General features: G+C 39.7%; 1 protein-coding gene across 7 annotated transcripts in view; it reads right to left on the bottom strand.

The window, feature by feature from the left end:
- SLC4A7 (solute carrier family 4 member 7) overlaps positions 1–18,117 on the bottom strand; it is a 124,160-nt gene that overhangs the window by 62,889 nt on the left and 43,154 nt on the right. For all 7 annotated transcript variants that reach the window (XM_030830009.2, XM_060308973.1, XM_060308977.1 and 4 more), the window contains exon 3: positions 15,039–15,185. In XM_030830009.2, the coding sequence (XP_030685869.1) occupies positions 15,039–15,185 (147 nt within the window). The remainder of the gene's footprint in view (positions 1–15,038; positions 15,186–18,117) is intronic.

Below are 18,117 nucleotides of genomic sequence, written 5' to 3'. Positions count from 1 at the left end.
CCCTCCCACCGTCCCTATCCCACCCATCTAGATGGTCACAAAGCACTGAGCTGATCTCCCTCTGCTATGCAGCTGCTTCCCACTAGCTATCTATTTTATGTTAGGTAGTGTATATATGCCCATGCCACTCTCTCACTTTGTCCCAGCTTACCCTTCCCCTCCCCATATCCTCAAGTCCACTCTCTAGTAGGTCTGTGTCTTTATTCCCGTCTTGCCTGAAGGTTTTTAATAATCATTTTTTAAAGATTCCATATATATGTGTTAGCATATGGTATTTTTTTTCCTCTTTCTGACTTACTTCACTCTGTATGACAGCCTCTAGATTAATCCACGTCTAAACAAATGACAATTTCGTTCCTTTTAATGGCTGAGTAATATTCCATTGTATATATGTACCACAACTTCTTTATCCATTCGTCTGTCGATGGGCATTTAGGTTGCTTCCATGATCTGGCTATTGTAAATAGTGCTGCAATGAACATTGGGGTGCATGTGTCTTTTTGAATTATGGTTTTCTCTGGGTATATGCCCAGTAGTGAGATTGCTGCATCATATGGTAATTCTATTTTTAGTTTTTTAAGGAACCTCCATAGTGGCTGTATCAATTTACACTCCCACCGACAGTGCAAGAGGATTCCCTTTTCTCCACACCCTCTCCAGCATTTGTTGTTTGTAGATTTTCTGATGATGCCCATTCTAACTGGTGTGAGGTGATACCTCATTGTAGTTTTGATTTGCATTTCTCTAATAATTAGTGATGTAGAGCAGCTTTTCATGTGCTTCTTGGCCATCTGTATGTCTTCCTTGGAGAAATATCTATTTAGGTCTTCTGCCCACTTTTTGATTGCGTTGTTTCTTTAATAGAGCTGCATGAGCTGTTTATATATTTTGGAGATTAATCCTTTGTCCATTGATTCGTTTGCAAATATTTTCTCCCATTCTGAGGGTTCTTTCTTCATCTTGTTTATGGTTTCCTTTGCTGTGCAAAAGCTGTGAAGTTTCATGAGGTCCCATTTGTTTATTTTTGTTTTTATTTCCATTACTGTAGGAGGTGGATCAAAAAAGATCTTGCTGTGATTTATGTCAAAGAGTGTTCTTCCTATGTTTTGCTCTAAGAGTTTTATAGTGTCCGGTCTTACATTTAGGTCTTGAATCCATTTTGAGTTTATTTTTATTGTTAGGGAGGGTTCTAATTTCATTCTTTTATATGTAGCTGTCCAGTTTTCCCAGCACCACTTATTGAAGAGACTGTCTTTTCTCCATTGTATATCTCTGCCTCCTTTGTCATAGATTACTTGACCATAGGTGCGTGGGTTTATCTCTGGGCTCTGCATCTTGTTCCATTGATCTACGTTTCGTTTTTGTGCCAGTACCATATTGTCTTGATGACTGTAGCTTTGTAGTATAGTCTAAAGTCAGGGAGTCTGATTCCTCCAGCTCCGTTTTTTTCCTTCAAGGTTGCTTTGGCTATTAAGGGACTTTTGCGTCTCCATACAAATTTTAAGATTTTTAGTTCTACTTCTATAAAAAATGCCATTGGTAATTTGATAGGGATTGCATTGAATCTGTAGATGGCTTTGGGTAGTATAGTCATTTTCACAATATTGATTATTCCAATCCAGGAACATGGTAATGTTTCTCCAACTGTTTGTATCGTCTTTAATTTCTTTCATCAGTGTCTTATACTTTTCTGCATACAGGTCTTTTGTCTCCCTAGCTGGTTTAATGCCTGGTGTTTTATTCTTTTTGTTGCAATGGTAAATTGAAAGAGAAATTATGGAAACACTTCCGATTTTTCATCATTAGCGTATAGGAATACAAGAGATTTCTGTGCATTAATTTTGGACCCTGCAACTTTACCAAATTCATTGATTCTAGTAGTTTTCTGGAGGCATTTTTAGGATTCTCTATGTATAGTATCATGTCATCTGAAAACAGTGACAGTTTTACTTCTTCCTTTCCAATTTGTATTCCTTTTATTTCTTTTTTTTTCTGATTGCCGTGGGTAGGACTTCCAAATCTATGTTGAATAATAGTGGTGAGAGTGGACATCCTTGTCTCGTTACTGATCTTAGAGGAAATGCTTTCAGTTTTTCACCATTGAGCAGGATGTTGGCTGTGGCTTTGTCGTATATGGCCTTTGTATGTTGAGGCAGGTTCCCTCTATGCCCACCTTCTGGAGTTTTTATCATAAATTTGTGCTGAATTTTGTCAAAAGCTTTTTCCACATCTGTTGAAATGATCATATGGTTTTTATTCTTCAATTTGTTAATATGGTGTATCACATTGACTGATTTGCGTATATTGAAGAATCCTTGCATCACTGGGATAAATCCCACTTGATCATGTTGTATGATCCATTTAATGTGTTGTTGGATTCTGTTTGCTAGTATTTTGTTGAGGATTTTGCATCTATACTCATCAGTAATATTGGTCTGTAATTTTCTTTTTTAGTGGTACCTTTGTCTGGTTTTGGTATCAGGGTGATGGTGGTCTCATAGAATGAGTTTGGGAGTGTTCCTTCCTCTGCAATTTTGTGGAAGAGTTTGACAAGGACGGGTGTTAGCTCTTCTCTCAATGTTTGATAGAATTCACCTGTGAAGCCATCTGGTCCAGGACTTTTGTTTCTTGGAAGATTTTTAATCACAGTTTCAATTTCATTACTTGTGATTGGTCTGTTCATATTTTCTGTTTCTTCCTGGCTCAGTCTTGGAAGGTTATACCTTTCTGAGAATTTGTCAATTTCTTCCAGGTTGTCCATTTTTTTGGCACAGAGTTGCTAGTAGTAGTCTCTTAGGATGCTTTGTATTTCTGCGGTGTCTGTTGTAACTTCTCCTTTACATTTCTAATTTTATTGATGAGTCCTCTCCCTCTTTTTTATTGAGTCTGGCTAAAGGTTTATCAATTTTGTTTATCTTCTCAAAGAACCAGGCTTTAGTTTTATTGATCTTTGCTATTGCTTTCTTTGTTTCTAGTTCATTTATTTCTGCTCTGCTCTTTGTGATTTCTTTCCTTCTACTAACTTTGGGTTTTGTTTCTCCTTCTTTCTCTAGTTCCTTTAGGTGTAAGGTTAGATTGTTTACTTGAGATTTTTCTTGTTTCTTGAGGTAACATTGTATTCCTATAAACTTCTCTCTTAGAACTGCTTTCGCAGCATCCCATAGGTTTTGGATCGTCGTGTTTCCATTGTCATTTGTCTCTAGGTATTTTTTGATTTCCTCTTTATTTCTTCAGTGCTCTCTTGGTTGTTTAGAAACGTATTGTCTAGCCTCCACGTGTTTGTGTTTTTTACGTTTTTCTTCCCGTAATTTGCTTCTAATCTCATAGCGTTGTGGTCAGAAAAGATGCTTGATATGATTTCAATTTTCGTAAACTTACTGAGGACTGATTTGTGAACCAAGATGTGATCTATCCTGGAGAATGTTCTGTGTGCACTTGAGAAGAAAGTGTAATCTGCTGTTTTGGGATGGAATGTCCTATAAATATCAATTAAATCTATCTGGTCTATTGTGTCATTTAAAGCTTCTGCTTCCTTATTTATTTTCATTATGGATGATCTGTCCATTGGTGTTAAGTGAGGTGTTAAAGTCCCCCACTATTATTGTGTTACTGTCAATTTCCTCTTTTATAGCTGTTAGCAGTTGCCTTATGTATTGAGGTGCTCCTATGTTGGGTGCATATATATTTATAATCGTTATATCTTCTTCTTGGATTGATCCCTTGATCATTATGTAGTGTCCTTCCTTGTCTCTTGTAACATTCTTTATTTTAAAGCCTATTTTATCTGATATGAGTATTGCTACTCCAGCTTTCTTCTGATTTCCATTTGCATGGAATATCTTTTTTCATCCCCTCACTTTCATTCTGAATGTGTCCCTAGCTCTGAAGTGGGTCGCTTGTACACAGCATATATGTGGGTCTTTTTTTTTGTATCCATTCAGCAAGCCTGTGTCTTTTGGTTGGAGCATTTAATCCATTACGTTTAAGGTAATTATCGATATGTATGTTCCTGTGAACATTTTCTTAATTGTTTTGGGTTTGTTTTTGTAGGTCCTTTTCCTCTCTTGTGTTTCCACTTAGAGAAGTTCCTTTAGCATTTGTTGTAGAGCTGGTTTGGTGGTGCTGAATTCTCTTAACCGTTTGCTTCTCTGTAAAGCTTTTGATTTCTCTATCGAAACTGAATGAGATCCTTGCCGGGTAGAGTAATCTTGGTTGTAGGTTCTTCTGTTTCATCACTTTAAGTATATAATGCCACTCCCTTCTGGCTTGTAGAGTTTCTGCTGAGAAATAATCTGTTAACCTTATGGGAGTTCCCTTGTATGTTATTTTTCGTTTTTCCCTTGCTGCTTTCAATAACTTTTCTTTGTCTTTAATTTTTGCCAATATGATTATTATGTGTCTCAGCATGTTTCTCCTTGGGTTTATCCTGTATGGGACTCGCTGCGCTTCCTGGACTTGGGTGGCTATTTCCTTTCCCATGTTAGGGAAGTTTTCAACTATAATCTCTTCAAATATTTTCTCTGGTCCTTTCTCTCTCTCTTCTCCTTCTGGGACCCCTATAATGCAAATGTTGTTTTATTTAATGTTGTCCCAGAGGTCTCTTAGGCTGTCTTCACTTCTTTTCATTCTTTTTTCTTTACTCTCTTCCACAGCAGTGAATTCCAGCATTTTGGCTTCCAGGTCACTTATCCGTTCTTCTACCTCAGTTATTCTGCTATTGATTCCTTCTAGTGTAGTTTTCACTTCAGTTTTTTTATTGTTCATCTCTGTTTGTTCTTTAATTCTTCTAGGTCTTCGTTTAACATTTCTTGCATCTTTTCAATTTTTGCCTCCTTTCTTTTCTGAGGTCCTGGATCATCTTCACTATCATTATTCTGAATTCTTTTTCTGGAAGGCTGCCTGTCTCCACTTCATTTAGTTATTTTTCTGGGGTTTTATCTTGTTCCTTCATCTGGTACATAGCCCTCTGCCTTTTTGTCTTGTCTATCTTTCTGTGAATGTGGTTTTTGCTCTACAGGCTGCAGGATTGTAGTTCTTGCTTCTGCTGTCTGCCCTCTGGTGGATGAGGCTAAACGATTGATGGGAGGGACTGGTGGTGGGTAGAGCTGACTGTTGCTCTGGTGGGCGGAGCTCAGTAAAACTTTAATCCACTTGACTTGATGGGTGGGGCTGGGTTCACCACCTGTTCATTGTTTGGCCTGAGGCAACCCAACACTGGAGCCTACTTGGGCTCTTTGGTGGGGCTAATGACAGACTCTGGGAGGGCTCATGCCAAGGAGTACTTCCCAGAACTTCTACTGTCAGTGTCCTTGTCCCCACGGTGAGCCACAGCCCCCCTTCCCTGCCTCTGCAGGAGATCCTCCATCGCCAGCAAGTAGGTCTGGTTCACTCTCCCCTGGGGTCACTGCTCCTTCCCCTGGGTCCCGATGCACACAGTACTTTGTGTGTGCCCTCCAAGGGTGCAGTCTCTGTTTCCCCCAGTCCTGTCAAAGTCCTGCAGTCAATTCCCACTAGCCTTCAAATTCTGATTCTCTAGGAATTCCTCCTCCTGTTGCCAGACCCATAGGTTGGGAAGCCTGACATGAGGCTCAGAACCTTCACTCCAGTGGGTGGACTTCTGTGGTATAAGTGTTCTCCACTCTGTGAGTCACCCACCCACCAGTTATGGGACTTGATTTTACTGTGATTGCACCCGTCCTACCGTCTCATTGTGGCTTCTCCTTTGTCTTTGGATGTGGGATATCTTTTTTGGTGAGTTCCAGTGTCTTCCTGTCAATGATTGTCCAGCAGCCAGTTGTGATTCTGGTGTTCTCCCAAGAGGGAGTGAGAGTACGTCCTTCTACTCTGCCACCTTGATTCCCCCCCTACTTTTAGATTTTAAGGAACCTCCATAATGTTTTCCATAGTAGCTGTATCAATTTACATTCCCACCAACAGCGCAAGAGGGTTCCCTTTTCTCCACACCCTCTCCAGCACTCTGTAGATTTCTTGATGATGGCCATTCTGACCAGTGTGAGATATCCCACTGTAGTTTTGATTTGCATTTTCAAATAATTAATGATGTTGAGCATTCTTTCATATGTTTGTTGGCAATCTGTATATCTTCTTTGGAGAAATGTCTATTTAGGTCTTCTGCCCATTTTTGGATTGGATTATTTGCTTTTTTGATATTGAGTTGCATAAGCTGCTTGTAAATTTTGAAGATTAATCCTTTGCAAGTTGCTTCATTCGCAAATATTTTCTCCCATTCAGAGGATTGTCTTTTAGTCTTGTTTATGGTTTCCTTTGCTGTGCAAAGGCTTTCATATTCCATTAGGTCCCATTTGTTTATTTTTCTTTTTATTTCCATTTCTCTAGGAGGTGGGTCAAAAAGGATCTTGCTGTGATTTATGTCATGGAGTGTTCTGCCTATGTTTTCCTCTAAGAGTTTTATAGTGTCTGGCATTACATTTAGGTCTTTACACCATTTTGAATTTACCTTTGTGTATGGTGTTAGGGAGTGTTCTAATTTCATTCTTTTACATGTAGCTGTCCAGTTTTCCCAGCACCACTTATTGAAGAGGCTGTCTTTCTCCATTGTATATTCTGGCCTCCTTTATCAAAGATAAGGTGAGCATATGTGCATTGGTTTATCTCTGGACTTTCTATCCTGTACCATGGATCTATATTTCTATTTTTGTGCCAGTACCATACTGTCTTGATTACTGTAGCTTTGTAGTACAGTCTGAATCAGGGAGCCTGATTCCTCCAACTCCGTTTTTCATTCTCAATATTGCGTTTCCATACAAATTGTGAAATTTTTTGTGCTAGTTCTGTGAAAAATACCAGTGGCAGTTTGATAGGGATTGCATTGAATCTGTAGATTGCTTTGGGTACTATACTCATTTTGACAATGTTGATTCTTCCAATCCAAGAGCATGGTATATCTCTCTATCTATTTGTATCATATTTAATTTCTTTCATCGGTGTCTTAAATTTTCTGCATACAGGTCATTGTCTCTTTAGGTAGGTTTATTCCTAGATATTTTATTCTTTTTGTTGCAATGGTAAATGGGAGTGTTTTCTTGATTTCAATTTCAGATTTTTCATCATTAGTGTATAGGAATGCAAGAGATTTGTGTGCATTAATTTTGCATCCTTCTAATTTACAAAATTCATTGATTAGATCTACTAGTTTTCTGGTAGCATCTTTAGGATTATCTAGGTATAATATGTCATCTGCAAACAGTGACAACTTTACTTCTTCTTTTATGATTTGGATTCCTTTTATTTCTTTTTCTTCTCTGACTGCTGTGGCTAAAACTTCCAAAACTATGTTGAATAATAGTGGTGAGAGTGGGCAACCTTGTCTTGTTCCTGTTCTTAGTGGACATGGTGTCAGTTTTTCACCATTGAGGACGATGTTGACTATGGGTTTGTCATATATGGCCTTCATTATGTTGAGGAAAGTTCCCTCTATGCCTACTTTCTGCAGGGTTTTTATCATAAATGGGTGCTGAATTTTGTCGAAAGCTTTCTCTGCATCTAGAGATGATCATATGGTTTTTCTCCTTCAATTTCTTAATATGGTGTATCACATTGACTGATTTGTGTATATTGAAGAATTCTTGCATTCCTGAGATAAACCTCACTTGATCATGCTGTATGATCCTTTGAATGTGCTGTTGGATTATGTTTGCTAGTATTTTGTTGAGGAGTTTTGCATCTATGTTCATCAGTGATATTGGCATGTAGTTTTCTTTGGGACATCGTTGTTTGGTTTTGGTATCAGGGTGATGGTGGCCTCGTATGAGTTTGGGAATGTTCCTCCCTCTGCTATATTTTGGAAGAGTTTGAGAAGGATAGGTTTTAGTTCTTCTCTAAATGTTTGATAGATTTCGCCTGTGAAGCCATCTGGTCCTGGGCTTTTGTTTGTTGGAAGATTTTTAATCACAGTTTCCATTTCAGTGCTTGTGATTGGTCTGTTCATATTTTCTATTTCTTCCTGGTTCAGTCTCGGAAGGTTGTGCATTTCTAAGAATTTGTCCAGGGCTTCCTTGGTGGCGCAGTGGTTGAGAATATGCCTGCTAATGCAGGGGACACGTGTTCGAGCCCTGGTCTGGGAGATCCCACATACCGCAGAGCAACTAGGCCCATGAGCCACAACTACTGAGCCTCCGCGTCTAGAGCCTGTGGTCCGCAACAAGAGAGGCCGTGATAGTGAGAGGCCCACGCATCGTGATGAAGAGTGGCCCCCACTTGCCACAACTAGAGAAAGCCCTCGCACAGAAATGAAGACCCAACACAGCCAAAAATAAAAAAAAAAATTTTAATTAAAAAAAAAAGAATTTGTCCATTTCTTCCAGGTTGTCCATTTTATTGGCATATAGTTGCTTTTAGTAATCTCTCATGATCCTTTGTATTTCTGCAGTGTCAGTTGTTACTTCTCTCTTCTCATTTCTAATTCTATTGATTTGAGTCTTCTCTCTTTTTTTTTTGATGCATCTGGCTAATAGTTTATCAATTTTGTTTATCTTCTCAAAGAACCAGCTTTTATTTTTATTGATCTTTGCTATTGTTTCCTTCATTTCTTTTTCATTTATTTCTGATGTGATCTTTATGATGTCTTTCTTTCTGCTAACTTCGGTGTTTTTTTGTTCTTCTTTCTCTAATTGCTTTAGGTGTAAGGTTAGGTTGATTATTTGAGATATTTCTTGTTCTTAAGGTAGGACTGTATTGCTATAAACTTCCGTCTTAAAACTGCTTTTGCTGCATCCCATAGGTTTTGGGTCTTGGGTCATGGTGTTTTCATTGTCATTTGTTTCTAGGTATTTTTTTTATTTACTCTTTGATTTCTAGAGTGATCTCTTGGTTATTAGTGTATTGTTTAGCCTCCATGTGTTTGTATTTTTTACAGATTCTGTCTTGTAATTGATATCTAGTCTCACAGCACTGTGGTTGGAAAAGACACTTGATATGATTTCAATTTTCTTAAATTTACCCAGTCTTCATTTGTGACCCAAGAAGATATGATCTATCCTGGAGAATGTTCCATGAGCACTTGAGAAGAATGTGTATTCTGTTGTTTCTGGATGGAATGTCCTATAATTATCATTTAAGCCCATCTTCTTTAATGCATCATTTAAAGCTTGTGCTTCCTTATTTATTCTCATTTTGGATGATCTGTCCATTGGTGAAAATGGGGTGCTAAGTCCCCTACTATGATTGTGTTACTGTCAATTTCCCTTTTATGTCTGTTAGTATTTGCCTTGTGTATTGAGATGCTATGTTGGGTGTATAAATATTTACAATTGTTATATCTTCTTGGATTGATCCCCTGATCATTATGTAGTGTCCTTCTTTGTCTGTTGTAATAGTGTTTGTGTTAAAGTCTATTTTGTCTGATATGAGAATTGCTACTCCAGCTTTCTTTTGATTTCCATTTGCATGGAATATCTTTTTCCATCCCCTCACTTTCAGTCTGTATGTGTCCCTAGGTCTGAAGTGGGTCCCTTGTAGACTGCATATATACAGGTCTTGTTTTTGTATCCATTCAGCCAGGCTATATCTTTTGGTTGGAGCATTTAATCCATTTACATTTAAGGTAATCATTGATATGTATGTTCGTATTACTATTTTTTTTAATTGTTTTGGGTTTGTTACTGTAGGTCTTTTCCTTCTCTTGTTTTCCTACCTAGAGAAGTTCCTTTAGCATTTGTTGTAAAGCTGGTTTGGTGGTGCTGATCTCTCTCAGCTTTTGCTTGTCTGTAAAGCTTTTAATTTCTCCATCAAATCTGAATGAGATTCTTGCTGGGCAGAGTAATCTTGGTTGTAGGTTTTTCTCCTTCATCACTTTAAATACTGCCACTCCCTTCTGGCTTGCAGAGTTTCTGCTGAAAGATCACCTATTAACCTTATGGGGATTCCCTTGTGTGTTATTTGTTGTTTTTCCCTTGCTGCTTTTAATATGTTTTCTTTGTCTTTAATTTTTGATAGTTTGATTAATATGTGTCTTGGTGTATTTCTCCTTGGATGTATGCTGTATGGGACTCTCTGTGCTTCCTGGACTTGATTAACTATTTCATTTCCCATTTTAGGGAACCTTTCAACTATAATCTCTTCAAATATTTTCTCAGTCCCTTTCTTTTTCTCTTCTCCTTCTGGGACCCCTATAATTCGAATGTTGGCACGCTTAATGTTGTCTCAGAGGTGTCTGAGACGGTCCTTCATTCTTTTCATTCTTTTTTCTTTATTCTGCTCTGCAGTAGTTATTTCCATTATTTTATCTTCCAGGTCACTTATCTGTTCTTCTGACTCAGTTATTCTGCTATTGATCCCTTCTAGAGAATTTTTAATTTCATTTATTGTGTTGTTCATCACTGTTTGTTGCTCTTTAGTTCTTCTAGGACCTTGTTAAACTTTTCTTGTATTTTCTCCATTCTATTTCCAAGATTTTGGATCATCTTTACTGTCATTTTTCTGAAATCTTTTTCAGGTATACTGCCTATTTCCTCTTCATTTGTTAGGTCTGGTGGGTTTTTATCTTGATCCTTCATCTGCTGTGTGTTTCTCTGTCTTCTCATTTTGCTTAACTTACTGTGTTTGGGGTCTCCTTTTCGCAGGCTGCACGTTCGTAGTTCCCATTATTTTTGGTGTTTGTTCCCAGTGGCTAAGGTTGGTTCAGTGGGTTGTGTAGGCTTCCTGGTGGAGGGGACTAGTGCCTGTATTCTGGTGGATGAGGCTGGATCTTGTCTTTTTGGTGGGCAGGTCCATGTCTGGTGGTGCATTTTCAGGTGTTTGTGGCCTTATTATGATTTTAGGAAGCCTCTCTGTTAATGGATGGGGTTGTGTTCCTGTTTTGCTAGTTGTTTGGCATAGGGTGTCCAGTCCTGTAGCTTTCTGGTTGTTGAGTGGAGCTGGGTCTTGGCGTTGAGATGGAGATCTCTGGGAGACTTTCGCCCTTTGATATTACGTGGAGCTGGGAGGTCTCTTGTTGACCAGTGTCCTGAACTTGGCTCTCCCACCTCAGAGGCACAGCCCTGACACCTGGCTGGACCACCAAGAGCCTGTCATCCTTATGGCTCAGAATAAAAGGGAGGGGAAAAAAAGAAAGAAAGACGAAGATAAAATAAAATAATGTAAAAGAAAATAAAGTTATTAAAATAAAAAAGATTAAAAAAAATTTTTTTAAGAAAAAAAGAAAGAAGAGAGCAACCAAACCAAAAAACAAATCCACCAATGATAACAAGTGCTAAAAACTATACCAAAAACCTAAACAAACAAATAAAATGGACTGACAGATCCCTAGGACAAATGGTAAAAGCAAAGCTATACAGACAAAATCACACACACAAGCATACACATACACACTCACAAAAAGAGAAAAAGGGAAAAAAAATATATATATAGTTGCTCCCAAAGTCCACCTCCTCAATTTGGGATGATTCGTTGTCTATTCAGGTATTCCACAGATGTAGGGTACATCAAGTTTATTGTGGAGATTTAATCCGCTGCTCCTGAGGCTGCTGGGAGAAATTTCCCTTTCTCTTCTTTGTTCACACAGCTCCCGGGGTTCAGCTTTGGATTTGGACCCGCCTCTGCATGTAGGTCGCCTGAGAGCGTCTTTTGTTTGCTCAGACAGGACGGGGTTAAAGGAGCAGCTGATTTGGGGGCTCTGGTTGACTTAGGCCTGGGGGAGGGAGGGGTACAGAGTGTGGGGCCAGCCTGCGGCAGCAGACACCAGCATAACATTGCGGCAGCCTGAGGCACGCCGCGTTTTCTCCCGGGGAAGTTGTCCCTTGATCATGGGACCCTGGCAGTGGCAGGCTGCACAGGCTCCCAGGAGGGGAGATGTGGATAGTGACCTGTGCTTGCACACAGGTTTCTTTGTGGCTGCAGTAGCAGCCTTAGCGTCTCATGCCTGTCTCTGGGGTCTGCGCTGATAGCCACAGCTTGCGCCCGTCTCTGGAGCTCCTTGAAGCAGCACTCTTAATTCCCTCTCCTCGCGCACAAGGAAACAAAGAGGCAAGAAGAAGTCTCTTGCCTCTTCAGCAGCTCCAGACTTTTTCCTGGACTCCCTCTTGGCTAGCTGTGGCACACTAGCCCCCTTCAGGCTGTGTTCACGCAGGCAACCCCAGTCCTCTCCCTGGGATCTGACCTCCGTAGCCCGAGCCTCAGCTCCCAGCCCCCGCCCGTCCCAGTGGGTAAGCAGACAAGCCTCTCAGGCACCGATCCTCCGTGCGGGAATCTCTCCGCTTTGCCCTCTGCACCCCTGTTGCTGTGCTCTCCTCCGTGGCTCCAAAGCTCCTGCCCCCCCACGCCACCCCCATCTCTGCCAGTGAAGGGGCTTCCTAGTGTGTGGAAACTTCTTCCTTCACAGCTCCCTCCCTGAGGTGCAGGTCCCGTCCCTATTCTTTTGTCTCTGTTTTTTTCTTTTGCCCTACCCAGGTATGTGAGGAGTTTCTTGCCTTTTGGGAGGTCTGAGGTCTTCTGCCAGCGTTCAGTAGGTGTTCTGTAGGAGTTGTTCCACATGTAGATGTATTTCTGATGTATTTGTGGGTAGGAAGGTGATCTCCACGTCTTACTCTTCCGCCATCTTGAAGCTCCTCCCTCTGGATCTGTTTCTATTGATTTATTTTTCTCTTGGTTATGCCTATTTTCCTACTTCATTATATTCCAAATAATTTGTGGATGTCAGATATTGTGCATTTCTCATGGTTAGGTGCTAGGTTTTACTGTATTTCTTTTAGTAGTACCAGACTTTCTTCCAGCATGCAGATACCTGAAGTCAGTTTAATTCTTTCAAGACCTGCTTTCAATTTTTTTTTTTTTCTAGCAGATCCAGTGCAGCCTTTAGTGTAAAACTAATTTAGACCTACTACTAAGGCAATACCCTTCTGAGACCTCTATCTAATGCCCTATATGTCACAAGGTCTTTCCACTCTGACTGGTGGGAACACATCCTATTCTCAGTCTTTGTGTGAAATCCAGGAATTGTTTACCATACTGCTTTCTGGTGGCTATTTATCAAGCCTCAGGTAGTTTCCTGTCACACATACCCAGACTAGTACCCAGCCAAAGATTTAAAAGGACCCTTCTTCAGACCTTTAGAACACTCTCTGTGTGTAGCTCTCTACTCTCTGGCACTCTACATCTTAAATCCTAACCTACTAGGCCTCCTCAAATTCTACACTGTCTCCTCAACTCTGAGAGCCTGCTACTCTCTGTCTGGGTTCCTCATGCTGTGGCCTGGAAACTGTCTCACAGGGATGAACTCAGGACCACAGGGGTCATCTCACTTGCTTCCCCTCTCTCAGAGCTCAGCATCCTATGCTCTCTGTTGTCCATTGTTTGAAAATTACTGTTTCATATATCTTGTGCAGTTTTCTAAGTGTTTAAAATTGGAGGGCAAATTCAATTCCTGTTATTCCATCATGTCCAGAAGCAAAACACCTGTGTAATCTCTTTTTGGAGAGTGGGGGTTAGAAAGAAGGGACTTCATAGCAATTTCTAGGATACAGATTGGAGTTAAAACCAAAATAAACCCAATTCTGTGGCATAAAACTTTTCTAGGCATAATTACTCTATGAAAAAGTTACAAATATTTTCTCCACCAAATTTATTTTCAAACCACTATATTTAGACTTCATATTTCAGACCTCAGCTTGAACATTAAACCACCTAGCCAGGTGAACATATAAACATACTTACAGTCTAGTAAGCCACATTCCTATAAAAAATATGGTGTGCCTTTTTATTCAGAATGAAATAGAGAAGCATACTGATCCACTCACAAAATAACAGCAAAATACTTCTCAACTACCAATGTCATCAAGGTCCACTAATAATGCTTTCTAAAATTACTGATTTTTCCTTCACCAGCGACATATTTTTGTTAGCTATATGACCACTTAATAGTTTATTGGGCCATCAGTATCTCTTAGTACTGGCTAAGAGATTCCCATCATTTAGCCTAAGTTGAAGTTTCTCCATCTATATAATGAAAACAATAATACCTATCTTTAATTTTTTAAAACTGCTGAGAAGGTTAAGTCAAAGCACGTTGTCAAGGGCTTGGTGGAATACTTAGCAAAGAACTGGCACTTAATATTTTACTAGGCAATCAGTATCTTCTTTCTTATGATCATGACATAAGCTGTAGTATACACAGTAATTCTTTCCCTCTTTACCTCGTCAAAAGAACTTTCCTTCAGCACAGCACACAAGTGCCTGAGGGGGTGCAGCTCACATGGCTCCTCGAAAATGCACACACTAGGACCTATGGCATAGATGGCCATATGGGCCACGATGTCCTAAAAAACCAGCGACACCCTACATGTCAACTGAGTGCAATGTCCTGCTCAAGCCACACAGCTATTTTTTTGGGCTCTCGCCTTTCCAGCTTTCAGGAGCACTTAAATAACTACTAGTCTTTATTATCAGATAATAATTCATTTTCCTCTACCATATGCCTTTTTTGCCTTCTGAGATTCCCATCATTTCCTCTGTCTACTGGCACTTCTTTATTGCTCTGCTTTCAAACAAAAATTCTGTCCTTCTGAAGACAATACTATTAAATCAAAGCACTCTTTTCTGCACAGATAACCAAGTAATCCAGCTTTATGGATAAAAATCTTCTGGCAAAAAATGTATTTAAGAATGAAAAAAAAATTTTTCAATCTCTTCCAGGAGCCTAAGGATTCCAGATATTTGTTCATTGCATATGTTAATTGTGAAATATATAATAGAAAAAAGGAAATAAAAACCCTCCTAAATTGCATTTTAAGTGCCAATACTCAACATTTACAATTCCAAGGCTGGAATACAATGAAGAAACCAAAGCCCCTTACTTTTTTCACTCATCCTAAGTAGATCTTAACCTATAAACTAAGCATTTTTCTTGTAGAAAAAATATTCTCACTTCAATTAGTATTCCTCAATGCATATACTGTGTCTGAGTTATAGCAGAAATACAATTTTAAAAAGGAAATATTTAATTAAAAAAAAAATTTCCAGGAAAGAACCTTAAACTGTTAATGGAGAACTTTCCATTCTCTTACCGTAAGAAGGAGATTCCCGTCCATCTTCTCTGTCTGAGTCTTTGTCTTTTCTTCTCCGGTGGTGATGTTTGTGTCCACGATGCCTGTGACGCCGGCGACTCTCTTTACTAAATGGGACGTGGACACCTATATACACAGCTCGATGACCTGGTAAAATGTTTGGAAACATTACTGGCAGACCTCATTTTATTGCACATCACAGATACTGTGTTTTTTTCAAATAGAAGGTTTGTGGCAACCTTGCATTGAACCAATGTATCAGCACTATTTTTCCAACAGCATTTGCTCACCTCCTGTCTCTGTGTCGTGTTTTGACAGTAATTCTTGCAATGGTTCCAACTTTTTCATTATTATTATATTTGTTATGGTGGTCCATGATCATTGATCTGTGATTTACTATGGTGATTGTTTGGAGGCACCACAAACCATGCCCATGTAAGATGGTGAACTTAATCGATACATGTTGTATGTGTTCTGACTGCTCCCCTGACCATCCGTTCACCCATCTCTCTCCTTCTCCTTGGGCCTCCCTATTCCCTAAGACACAGCAATGCTGAAATTAGTCCAATTAAAAACCTTACAACGGCCTCTAACCGTTCAAGTGAAAGAGTCGCACATCTCTCACCTTAAATCAGAAGCTAGAAATGATTAAGCCTAGTGAGGAAGGCATGCTGAAACTGGCATAAAGCCAGGCCCCTTGTGCCAAACAGCCAAGAAGTGAAAGCAAAGGAAAAGTTCTTGAAGGAAATTAAAAGTGCTACTCTAGTGAACACACAAATGATAAGAAAGTGAAACAGCCTTACTGCTGATAAGGAGAAAGTTTTACTGGTCTGGATAAAATGTAGACAGAACAGCCTTCTATTGGAAGAAGATGCCATCTAGGGCTTTCATAGCTAGAGGAGAAGACAAACGCCTAGCTTCAAAGGACATGCATGCTAATGCAGCTGGTGACGTGAAGTTGAAGCCAATGTTCATTTACCATTCTGAAAATCCTAGGGCCCTTAAGAGTCATGCTCAGTCTATTCTGCCTGTGCTCTATATATGTATTTTTTTTCCTTCCTTCCTTCCTTTCCTTCCTTCCTCCCTCCCTCCCTCCCTTCCTTCCTTCTTTCCTTCCTTCCTTCTGAAAATCCTAGGGCCCGTAAGAGTCATGCTGAGTCTATTATGCCTGTGCTCTATATATACTTTTTTCCTTCCTTCCTTCCTTCGTTCTTTCTTTTTTATTTAACTTTAGTTGATTTACAACATTGTGTTAGTTTCACGTGTATAGCTTCAGATTCTTTTCCATTATAGGCTATACAAAACCTGGATGACAGTGCATCTGTTGACAACAGAGTTTACTCAATATTTTAAGCCCACTGTTGAGACCTACTGCTCAGAAAAAAGATTCCTTTCAAAGTATTACTGCTCATTGACAAGGCACCTAGTTACCCAAGAGCTCTGATGGAGATGTACAAAGAGATTAATGATGTTTTCATGCCTGGTAACACAACATCCATTCTGCAGCTCATGGATCAATGAGCCATTTCAACTTTCAGGGCTTGAAGGCTATAGCTGCCATAGATAGTGACTCCTCTGATAGATCTGGGCAAAGTTAATTGAAAACCTTCTGGAAAGGATTCACCATTCCCTCCCAGATGCCATGGACAGCATTCATGATTCATGGCAAGAGGTCAAAATATCAACATTAACAGGCATTTGGAAGAAGTTGATTCCAGCCCTTGTGGATGACTTTGAGGGGTTCAAGACTTCAGTGGAGAAAGTCACTGCAGATGTGATGGAAACAGCAAAAGAGCTAGAATTAGAAGTGGAGCCTAAAGATGGGACTGAATTGCTGCCAGCTCATGATAAAACTTGCTTCCTACTGATGAGCAAAGAAAGTGGTTTCTTTGGATGAAATCTACTCCTGGTGAAGCTGCTGTGAAGATTGTTGAAATGACAACAAAGGATTAGAATATTGCATAAATTTAGTTGATAAAGCAGAGGCAAAGGCAGGGTTTGAGGGGACTCTAATTTTGAAAGACATTCTACTGTGGGTCAAATGCTATCACACAGCCTTGCAGGCTACAGAGAAATCATTCATGAAAAGAGGAGTCAATCAAAGTGGCAAACTTTATTGTTGTCTTATTTTAAGAAATCAACCCCAACCTTCAGCCACTATCACCCTCATCAGTCAGCAGCCACCAACATCAAGGCAAGACCCTCCACCAGCAAAAAGATTATGACTTGCTAAAGGCTCAGGTGATGGTTACCATTTTTTAGCAATAAAGTATGTTTTAGTTAAGGCATGTACATTGTTTTTTAGACATAATGCTATTCACACTTTAAACAGACTACAATATAGCATGAACATAACCTTTATACGCACTAGGAAACCAAAAAAATTCATGTGACTCACTTTACTGCAATATTCACTTTATTGCAGTGGTCTGGAACCAAACCTGCAGTATCTCTGAGTATTGCTAGTATCAGTTTTCCAAAAAGGAAAAAAAGTAACATACAAAAAAGTATACCAAAATTTACTATGATAAAAAAGAACTATGGGGCTTCCCTGGTGGCGCAGTGGTTGAGAGTCCACCTACCGATGCAGGGGACACGGGTTCATGCCCCAGTCCAGGAAGACCCACATTCCGCGGGGCGGCTGGGCCCATGAGCCATGGCTGCTGAGCCTGCGCGTGCTCCGCAACGGGAGAGGCCACAAGAGTGAAAGGCCCGCGTACCGCCAAAAAAAAAAAAAAAGAATTATGTATAAGTTCATGTAATTAACAATGCTAGTCTCCTGTTACTTCTCTTATTTTACAGAGCACCAAGGGCTCTGTTATACCAAGGGCTAATTACACCAAGGGCTAATACCATCGACTGAAAAATACACTAGATACACAGGTTACTTTAAAAGAAGGTTTTTTTTCCATTTCAGGAAGCAAATGTGGAGAACACTTATTTGTGTCTCTTTCCACCTCTTTTTGTAAAGCCATGGCCCCATTCAGCTGTCACAGAAGACTTTAACTCAAAAATATAGGTCTCAAAAAGACTCCAAAATAAGTCTATCAAAACATCTGCCACGAACACCACTTTAAGC

Source organism: Globicephala melas, chromosome 11 (genome assembly GCF_963455315.2).
Source record: "Globicephala melas chromosome 11, mGloMel1.2, whole genome shotgun sequence".
NCBI classification, from domain to species: Eukaryota; Metazoa; Chordata; class Mammalia; order Artiodactyla; family Delphinidae; genus Globicephala; species Globicephala melas.
Note: the sequence above shows the minus strand (reverse complement) of the source record. Positions and strands in the feature narration are given on the sequence as shown.